This window comes from Phaenicophaeus curvirostris, chromosome W, assembly GCF_032191515.1.
Source record: "Phaenicophaeus curvirostris isolate KB17595 chromosome W, BPBGC_Pcur_1.0, whole genome shotgun sequence".
NCBI classification, from domain to species: domain Eukaryota; kingdom Metazoa; phylum Chordata; class Aves; order Cuculiformes; family Cuculidae; genus Phaenicophaeus; species Phaenicophaeus curvirostris.
In genome coordinates this window covers 4,042,340-4,053,346 of record NC_091430.1, presented here as the reverse complement: position 1 = coordinate 4,053,346, position 11,007 = coordinate 4,042,340, and the positions used below count along the sequence as shown (strand labels likewise).

General features: G+C 45.7%; 1 protein-coding gene across 1 annotated transcript; it reads right to left on the bottom strand.

Annotated features, from left to right (window-relative positions):
- Nucleotides 1–255: 255 nt before the first annotated feature.
- Nucleotides 256–10,720, bottom strand: LOC138732921 (purpurin-like). Its single transcript, XM_069879702.1, has 4 exons — nt 10,604–10,720; nt 5,020–5,156; nt 1,935–2,047; nt 256–500 (listed from the first exon to the last, which is right to left on the bottom strand). Exons 1-4 carry the CDS (start codon nt 10,718–10,720, stop codon nt 256–258), a joined length of 612 nt encoding a protein of 203 aa, XP_069735803.1.
- Between the last annotated feature and the right edge of the window lie 287 nt (nt 10,721–11,007).

The following is an 11,007-nucleotide window of genomic DNA, read 5'->3' as shown; positions in this document are numbered from 1 at the left end:
TTGGATAATAAAGACATTCTACCTTTCATAGCATGCTAGCCTCAGAGCACAGGATTGCTATAGGGAAAAAAAAAAAGGTTGTAGAACCACCCTAAATCTCACTTGCTCTCCCTTCCACAGACTTTGCTTTGCAGCCACATTCTTACTAAATATGACACTAAAAAAATGTTTCTAAAGAAGTAAAAATCAGTTTGCAGTGGCTCTATCGCAATTACAGCAAGTGCAATTGCCTGGTTCTACAATCTACCAATGCAATCACTCCAACGCATTTAAGTAACTGAAAATACCTGACTGCAGCACAGGCTGGAACTGGCCAGACATGCAGATTTCCTCTTGCTTCTCGCGCAAAATGCGTTGAATGGCTGGGGGAAGGCCATGAGAGTTGCGTGAAAAGATCAGAGAGTAGCCATCATCACAGGAGCCGTCCTCTTTCAGACTACGGCAGGCATAGGTAATAGCATAGTTATCATAGTCAGTGTCAATCACCCAGTAGTTGTCTCCTAAAACATCAAATCAGATATGTTTGTCATGGTGGAAAACACAGAGCAAAGGCATGCATGTACTATTCTAGCAGATGGAGATTTTAATATAATACATGGCAGGGACAGATTCCCAAAGGACAGAAGGTCACCTCTAATTGCTTAGCTTATGTCTACATTGTGAGGTGAAGAATGGGGTAAACACAATGTGCCCCAAATCTACCATGTTTCCCATCATGTTATAGCACATGGCAACTGTGCTGAGCAAGTGCTAATAATGGGTGACTCCCTATGGGCTGAACTTGGCTCCATTGCTGTCTGGTCTCTACAACACAGACAAGAGTACAGCCCACACCAAGACATCAAACATTTCCATGCTCTCTCTATCATAGAGTTCCAAAGCTTGGACTGAAACACAGGCCTGAGGGTTGATGATGGGAAAGTGTGATCTTGAGAACAGGCTAAATTTCACTGAGACAATAGAAATTGCCATGAAATTCTTAACACAAAGGCTGGATATTGCTTTACAAGATAGACTCTTATTCAGCCATGACTGGAACTGGATTGGAACAGGATTGGAAGTGCATTTTCACATTCAGTTTCTGTGACCAAAAGTGTTAGCTGGACCACATCTGTTTGGGTTTTCAATGACAAAAATCTCTCTATATTTCCTGTCTAGGTGTGTGTATTGAGACAGGGCAAGCAGATAATATTTCTTATATGAATAGTTCCAGTAAAAGATGGCATCCATTTTCCAGCTTTGTTCTTAGGCTAAGTATATTTTAGTGTAGTTTATCTGCCAGTATGGAAGGAACGTATTTTGTCATGCACTAACAAGTTGAATCCCAACTGCTCAACTTCCAGAATTAGTCTCTCTGGCAACCCAACATTTGTGAGGGATTCAGAAAGGAATTACAGGGTATTAAGGCTACATAAATGAGGTGTGGCACAAGGAATTTTCTGTGAGATGGACTTAAGGTAGTGTTGCAAATTTCTGCCATGCCTGCCTGACACAATCAGTGCCTTGTTGATGGGATGAAGATTTGAATTCATGTGTCATGTACCACCAGTTATGGTGGCACATTGAGGGAGTTCAGGAAGAATTGTTTCCCTAGGTTCAGCACAGCGCTCACCTGTCCAAAGCATATTTGCAATGTCAGCTATCTCTAAGCTGTGGTCTTCATTGTTAACTAAACTGGTGGATATGTAGGGTCTCAGGGGAATTTCTGGATCCTATCCCTTCTGCAGAAATAAAAGCTTCCTGGGGAATTTATGAATCCTACCCCTTCTGTTAAGATAAAAAGCCTTGGAAAAAGCTCCCCACTCCAAGGATGCTTTGTCTCCATTTGGAACAATTTGAGTTCAGCAATTTTGACTGCTCATACACTGAAATACACAAGTTTGGGCAACCATAATCTCTAGACTGACCCCAGGGGGATGAAGAAATTCACTCACCACCGCTGGACAGGTAGCTAGCCAGGCCCTGGTATGTCATATACATTTTTGCTGGAGTGGTTGGGTCAGGTACTGTGTACTGAGCAGCCATATCAGCACAAATCACCCAGAACCTGTAATTACATCCATTGAGATCCTGCATGATTTCTGAAGAGGCCATTCAGAAATACATTACTATCATTTGAGTATTCTTCCCACATACATTGTATGCCATGTGTGTTCAGCTTCATTTTGCCTTGCTTCAAAAAAATCCTAGAGTACTTTGCTATTAAACCTAAAGTTTCAGGGCAGCCTACTCCATTATTCACCAAGTTAAATATTTTGGTTAGTTAACACTGAATAACAACAGAGTTTGGGATCCTGATGGATATGCGTCAGGTGAAAAGTAAAATCAAGACCCTGAATTTTAGGAAAGCAAACTTCCAAATTTTCAAGGAGTTACTGGATAGGACCCCCTGGAAAAGTGCCCTCAGGGACAAGGGAGCAGAGCAGGGCTGGCAAATCTTTAAGGATGCTTTCCATAGAGTGCAAGAGCTCTCCATCCCCAGGTACAAAAAATCAGGAAAGGAAGGGAGGAGACCAGTGTGGCTGAGTCGAGGCCTGCTGGTCAAATTGAAGAGCAAGAGGGACCTGCATAGGCAGTGCAAGCAGGGATAGGGAACCTGGGAAGAGGATAGGGATGCTGCCTGGTTGTGTAGGGGTGGAGTCAGGAAGACCAAGGCGCAGCTGGAGCTGAACTTGGCAAGGGAAGCAAAGAATAATAAGAAGGGCTTCTATAGCCATGCAAGCCAGAAAATGAAGGTCAAGGAAAGTGCACCTGCCTTGATGAACATGACTGGCAAACTGGTATCAATGGATGAGGAGAAGGCTGAGGTACTCAACAAGATTTTTACCTCAGTTTTCTCTGGCAAGCTCTCTTCCCACAGCTCTTGAGAGGATGGACAACAAGGCAGGGACTGGGAGAGCAAGGTCTCTCCTGCTGTAAGAGAAGATTAGGTTCGTAACCACCTGAGGAACCTGAACATGTATAAGTCTATGGGACCTGAGGAGATGCATCTAAAAGTCCTGAGGGAATTGGCCGATATGGCTGCCAAGCCATTTTCTGTGATATTTGAAAAGTCACAGCAGTCAGGCAAAGGCCCTCGTGACTGGGAAAAAAGGAAACATTGCACCCATTTTTAAAAAGGGTAGAAAGGAGGACCCTGGGAACTACTGACCTGTCAGCCTCACCTCTGTGCCTGGGAAGATCATGGAACAGATCCTCCTGGAAGCTATGCTAAAGCACACGGAGGACATGGAGGTGATTTGAGGCAGCCAGCATGGCTTCACCAAGGGCAAGTCCTGCCTCACCAACCTAGTGGCCTCCTATGATGGGGTGACCACATCAATGGACAAGGGAAGACCCATGGATGTCATCTACCTGGACTTCTGTAAAGCCTTTGACATGGTCCCACGTGATATTCTTCTCTCTAAATTGGAGAGAGATGGATTTGCTGGCTGAACTGTTTGGTGGATAAGGAATTGGCTGGATGTTTGCATCCAGAGGGTCAATGACTTGATAACCAGATGGACATAGATGATGAGTGGCATCCCTCGGGGGTCCGTAATGGGACCAGTAGTGTTTAATATCTTCATCAATGACAGTGAGATCGAGAGCACCCTCAGCAAATTTGCAGATGTCACCAAGCTGAGTGGTGTGGTTGACATGCCTGACGGATGGAGTGCAATCCAGATGGAACTGGACAAGCTTAAGAAGTGGGGCCCTTTGAACCTCATGAGGTTCAACAGGGTCAAGTGCAAGGTCCTGCACCTGGGTTGAGGTAACCCCTGGTATTAATACAGGCTAGGGGATAAAGGGGTTGAGAGCAACCCTATGGAGAAGGACTTGGGTATACTGATTGATGAAAAGCTGGACATGAGCCAGGAATGTACACTTGCAGCCCGGAAGGCCAACCATATCCTGGGCTGCATCAAAAGAAGTGTGGCCAGCATGTCAAGGCAGGTGATTCTGCCCCCCTACTCTGCTCTGATGAGACCACACCTGGAATACTGCGTCCAGCTCTGGAGCCCTTAGCACAAGAAAGACATGGACCTGTTGGAGTGGGTCCAGAGGAGGACCACAAAGATGATCAGAGACGTCCCACACGAGGAAAGGCTGAGAGAGTTGAGATTGTTCAGTCTGGAGAAGAGAAGGCTCTGGGGACCTTATTGTGACCTTTTAATACTTAAAGGGGGCTTACAAGAATGATGGGAAAAAACTTTTTAGCAGGGCCTGTAGCAATAGGACAATGATTTTGAAATAAAGAGTGTAGATTCAGACTAGACAGAAGGAAGAAAGTTTTTACAATGAGGGTGATGAAACACTGGAACAGTTTGCCCAGAGAGGTGGTAGAAATCCCACCCCTGGAAACATTCAAGGTCAGGTTGGACAGGGCTCTGAGAAACCTGATCTAGTTGAATATTTCCCTGCTCACTGCAGGGGGGTTGGACTAGATGGCATTTAAGGGTCCCTTCCAAACCAAACCATTCTATGATGCTACAGTTCTAGTATTAGCTTATTGATATATTCTCTATATTTCTTCTCCATCTATATGCAGAGAACCACTTCATCCTTTCACATGTTGTAATCACTTATAGTAGTCATCACCAAGGGACTTGCATCTTTCTATTCAGGTCTCACGAAAGTATCCAAGATCTAATTAGTATTTTCCAAAGAAGTCTAAATATCCACTGATGCAACACTCATTTACAGTCATTTCTTCCCTTCAAACCTGTTGAGCTACTCACCTTCTCACAGGCTACACTGACTCCCCTCTTTTAATTCCAGTCTATTTGCTTCACCAGTCTATCATTACAGATTTTACTTCATCGTTGACTTGGCAATCATGTTATACAATAGTTTTACCATGGGCCTAGACCAGAACTAGACTGAGAAATAACTCAGGACGTTGATCTCTAAGGTATTAGTTATATTGAGCTTGTCTTTTTAATAACAGCAAGTCAGTCATGGAATAAATCACCAGTCACGCAATCTCTTTAGTATATCATGTCATCAGCTAGAGTTAGAAGTTAAGCATACACTTACCCAAAAAGCTTCACTCGACCTTTGGAAGATGCTGTCATTGTGCCATCTTCCTCAACACTGTATTCAGCAGAGATATTGTCCTGAAGGAAAAGACCTTCTGGATCCTTCTTGGCTAGGGCATACCATTTCCCTGCATACTGAAATGAAAGGTTATTGCTGTGGTGAACTGACCTTGGTTGGACATTAGATGCCCACCAAGCTGCTCTATTACTCCCCCTCATCTGGACAGGGAGAGAAAATATTATGAAAGGCTTGTGGGTTAAGATTAGGACAGGAAGAGATCACTCACCCATTACCATCATTGGGCAAACCAGACTCGACTTGGAGAAATTACTTTAATTTACTACCAATCAAATCAGAGTAGGATAATGAAAAATAAAACCAAATCTTAAAACACCTTCCCCTCATCTCTCCCTTCTTACTGGGCTCAATTTCACTCCCAATTTTTTCTGCCTTCTCCACTACAAGCAGTGCAGAGGGACAAGGAATGAGGGTTGCATTCAGTTCTTCACATGTTCATCGAATCTTAGAATAGTAAGGGTTGGAAGGGACCTTAAAGATCATATAGTTCCAACCCCCCCAGAATGGGCAGGGACATCCCCCTAGATCAGGCTTCCCAAGGCCCCAGCCAACCTGGCCTTAAACACCTCCAGGGATGGGGCAGCCACAACTTCCCTGGGTAACCTGCTCACCACTCTCACGGTGAAGAAATTCTTCCTCATGTCTAGTCTAAATCTGCCCTTCTCCAGTTTATACCCATTCCCCCTTGTCCTATCACCACAAGCCTTTATGAATAGGCCTCTCCAGCTTTCTTGTAGGCTCCTTTCAGGTACTGGAAGGTCACTATAAGGTCTCCTCGGAGCTTTCTCCAGGCTGAACAAGCCCAACTCTCTCAGCCTGTCCTCATATGTAAGGTGCTCCAGCCCTTGGATCATCTTTATAGCCCTCCTCTGGACCTGTTAGATCAGCTCCATATCATTCTTACGTTGAGGAGTCCAGAACTGGACACAGTACTCGAGATGAGGTCTCACAAGAGAGGAGTAGAGGGGCAGAATCACTTCTCTCGACCTGCTGGCCACTCTTCTTTTGATGCAGCCCAGGATACAGTTGGCCTTCTGGGCTGTGAGCGCACACTGCCAGCTCATCCTTCTTGTCCTATTACCTATCGCTTGGAAGAGGAGATCAACACTCACCTCTCTACAACCTCCTTTTAGGTAGTTGGACAGAGCGATAAGGTCTCCCCTCAGCCTCCTCTTCTTCAGGCTAAACAACACCAGTTCCCTCAGCCGCTCCTCATAAGACTTGTTCTCCGGCCCCTTCACCAGCTTTGTTGCCCTTCTCTGGACATGCTCCAGAACCTCAATGTCTTTCTTATAGTGAGGGGCACAAAATTGAACACAGTATTCAAGGTGTAGCCTCACCAGTGATGAGTACAAGGGCAGAATCACTTTCCTGGTCCTGATGATCACGCTGTTTCTGATACAAGCCAAGATGCCATTAGCCTTCTTGGACACCTGGGCACACTGCTGGCTCATGTTCAGTCAGCTGCCAACTAACACCCCCAGGTCCTTCTCTGCCAGGAAACTTTCCAGCCACTCTTCCCCAAGACTGTAGCGCTGCTCAGGGGTTTTAGGTCCCAAGTGCAGGACTCGGTGCTTGGCCTTGTTAAACCTCAGCCCATCAATCCAGCCAGTTCAGATCCCTCTGTAGAGCCTCCCTACCCTCCAGTAGATTGACACTTCCTCCCAGTTTAGTCATCCACACTGCACTTACTTCATAGAATAGAATCTATCTTGCTTCTCATCGACCAGCACCCCAAAGTCTTCTCTTCAGGGCAGCTCTCAATCACGTCATCCCCCATCATGTACTGAAAATGGGGATCGCCCCAACCCAGGTGCAGGATCTTGCACTTGGCCCTGTTGAACCTCATGAGGTTCTCACAGGCCCACTTCTCCAGCCTGTCCAGGTCCCTCTGGATGACATCCCATCCTTCTAGTGTGGCAACTGCACCACTCAGCTTGATGTCATCTGCAAACTTGCTGAGGGTGCACTCAATCTCACTGTCAATATCATTGATGAAGATATTAAACAGCATTGGTCCCAGTACAGACCCCTGAGGGACACCACTAGTTATTGATCTCCATCTGGACTTTGAGACATAGACCACTACTCTCTGAGTATGACCCTCCAACCAGTTTCTTATCCACTGAACAGTCCACCCATCAAATCCATCTCTCTCCAATTTCGAGAGGAGGATGTTGTGGGGCACCGTGTCAAGGGCTTTACAGGAGTTTAGATACTGTTGTCTCTGCTGCTCCTTCATCCTCACACTTTTCCTCTGCTCCAGCGTGGAGTCCCACCCACAGGAGATAGTCCTTCACGAACTTCTCCAATATGGATCTTGCTCATGGACTGCAGTTCTTCACAAACTGCTCCAGAATGGGGCCTTTCCATGAGTTGCAATCCTTCAGAAAACCTGCTCCAGCATGGGTTCTTCTTCAAGGGATCACAGGTCCTGCCAGAAGCCTGATCCAGTGCAGGCTCTGCACGGAGTCACAGCCACATTTGGACACATCCACCTCCTCTGGTGTGGGGTCCTCTATGGGCTGCAGGTGGATATCTGCTCTACCATTAAACTCCATGGAATGCAGAGGGATAGCCTGCTTCACCACGGTCTTCACCACAGGCTGCAGGGGAATCTCTGCTCCGGTGTCTGGAGCACCTCCTCCCCCTCCTTCTTCACTGACCTTGGTGTCTGCAGTTGTTCCTCTCACATATTCTCACTCCTCTCTCCCAGCTGCTGTTGTGCATCATTTTATTTCCCCTTCTTAAATATGTTATCACAGAGGTGATTGGCTCAACTTTGGCCAGCATCAGGTCCATCTTGGAGCCAGATAGAACTCGCTGTGTCTGACATGGGGACAACTTCTTGTGTCTTCTCAGAGAAGCCACCCCTGCAGCCCTTCTGCTACCAAAACCTTGACACACAAACCCTATACAGTTGTCTTGATTAATCACCACTGCAAGACTGGCAGAAGACTCTAAGTAGCCACTTCCTGGCCTGTGGTAAAAGTCTGAGTTTCTATGGATATGTACCAAACAAGTTCTGCTATACAGTTCAGCACATTCGCCTGTATACTCTTTTGTGATGCATTAAAAGAAATAGTTCTAGGAAGTCTGAATTTCTGTATGCATTTACTGTTTAACACTTGAGACATTCATGGAGGCCCAACACTGTAATCTTCTCTGAAATGCTATCCTGAAATGCTTCATCCATAACTCAGGATTTACTGCTGTGAATCTTTTCAGTTATTCTCTGTTCTCATTTAAACCTTGGTTTCTTTGTGACGGATGTCAGTAAGGAGACCAAATCATAGCCACAAAGCCATTATCAAACTGGCTGGAGCTACTAGCCTGTTTGTCCTATTGTGGCTGACAGGCTAAAGTTGAGCTTTTACTCATGATCTCTGATGGTGTAAAGTGTAAAGGAATAGGGGGAACTGAAATGAGATTAAGACAAAGAACAAAATTCCTAGAAAAAGTAACCTTGAAAATTTAAAACCAACATATACTGAAATAAAATGGCTCCAGAGACATCTGTGCCTTCTGCCACAAAGCGCTGGGGCCCCGGGAGCCGACGGTGGAGGCGATGCGGAAGCAGTACCATGCCGACTGCTTCACCTGCCGGACCTGCCAGCGGCTCCTGGCTGGCCAGCGCTACTACCAAAGAGACGGACGCCCCACGTGCGACACCTGCTACCAGGTACCTGACCTCCCTTGGGGACAACCAGCATCCCAGGGCAGGATCTGGCACCTAAGATGGGGGAAAAGCTTGTTAGCAGGGCCTGTAGCAACAGGATGAGGGGTTGTGGTTTTAAACGAAAAGAGAGTTTAGACTAAATATTGGGAAGAAATTGTTTTGGGTGGCCCAGGTTGCCCAGAGGGGTGGTGGCTGCCCCATCCCTGGAAACATTCAAGGTCAAGGATGGAGTTTTGAGCAACTGAATCTGGTTGAAGATCTAGGAAACTAGGAGAAGTCTGGCTGGAAAGCTGCCTGGAGAAGGACCTGGGGGTGCTGGTTGACAGTGACTGAACATGAGCCAGCAGGGGCTCAGGTGGCCAAGAAGGCCAATGGCATCTTGACTTGGATCAGAAACGGCGTGGCCAGCAGGTCTAGGGAGGTTCTTCTCCCTCTGGACTCGGCCCTGGCGAGACCACTCCTTGAATCCTGGGGTCAGTTCTGGCCCCTCACCGCAAGAAGGATGTTGAGGCTCTGGAGCGAGTCCAGAGAAGAGCAATGAAGCTGGTGAGGGGGCTGGAGAACAAGAGGAGCGGCTGAGAGAGCTGGAGGTGTTTAGCCTGGAGAAGAGGAGGCTGAGGGGAGACCTCATTGCTCTCTCCAACTCCCTGAAAGGAGGTTGTGGAGAGGAGGGAGCTGGGCTCTTCTCCCAAGGGACAGGGGACAGGACGAGAGGGAATGGCCTCAAGCTCCACCAGGGGAGGTTCAGGCTGAACGTTAGGAAAAAAATTTTCACGGAAAGGGAAAGAGGCTCCCCAGGGAGGGGGTTGAGTCCCCTTCCCTGGAGGGGTTTAAGGGACGGGTGGATGAGGTGCTGAGGGACATGGTTTAGTGATTGATAGGAATGGTTGGACTTGATGATCCGGTGGGTCTTTTCCAACCTGGTGATTCTATGATTCTATGAAAAGCAAATGACTGCATGACTGGGAGAGCTTCAAAACCTACCTGTATCAGTAGAAATAATGTGGGAAGCAGAACATAGCTCTCATCAACTGAACTCTTCAGTTAAAGTAATGAAATCTGTCTGGCAAATTACATGCTTAAGGATAACTGAGATGGAATTTCTAACTTCCAAATACACGAGGCTAGGAATAATGTTGTTTTGTCAAAACACTGAAGTTCTCAAAACATTCTCCCCCGAAATGTATTTGTTGTCAGCAAGGCCAATTTTATAGAAAAAAATTCTGGAACCCCACAAGTTATGGTTGTGGCTGGAAATTATATGATGGCATGTTCTGTAGGCAACCGGTCCAAATAGGTATTGACAGACCATTCTGGACCATTCCAAAACAAAGTTAGCCCTGATTTTCTGTTCAGAGACAGACAAAAAAAGTCACTCTATTTAGAACTTAGTCTTTGTTTAGGATACTCAGTTTAGTTAAAAATTTGTGTTGACCTGACTCAGAAGAAGGGACAGCAGTAGATGTAAGTCCTCCAGGGTACTTGTTTGACCTTTCCCTCTACTGATAATCTAAAAAGTGTTCCATTCATGTATTCCCCAAAACTGAAAGCCAATCTGAACTTGAGCTAACAGAAGATTATGTCAAATATAATAGTCTAGCATCCCAAACATTTCTGTGGTCAATATTACCATAATGTCCATCAGGTTAAATGTTAGCAAAAAGAGCAAACTGTAGAAACAGTGTTCCAGATCCAGTATATATAAAAAGATAACATTCTAATGGCAAAGTTTAGATTAATACATCCTATACACTGGAAAACCAGCTTATGTAGTGAAGCTTCTCCTGGTGTATTGTGTTTGGTAGATTAAGTAGTCATAATTACCCTCTTTGGATCAAAATTGTCTTTCACAGAGAAAGACTCCACTGTACAGGTCTGAGCTAGGCTATATTCGATGGTGGAGAAGAGCAATGCCAGGAAAACATATTGTGCATATTTCATCCTGCAAGACAAAAGCAAACATGCAGTCTTATTTCTTGTAGCACATATGTGTAGCTACTGCTGTGCCTGCAAATACACTCTCCTCATTTTAAAACGAGTTTCATTCTATACTGAGCAAAGTACTATTTCCCTGAGAAATCTGGATCAATGCTATGCCCGAATATAGTCAGATCTGTATCCCTGACCACCAACAACAATTGCTTTGCCAGAATATTTTGCTTTCCATTAGCAACAGTGCAGTTCACATAATTTCTACATTATAAATCAAGACAGATGCTAGCTAAAGT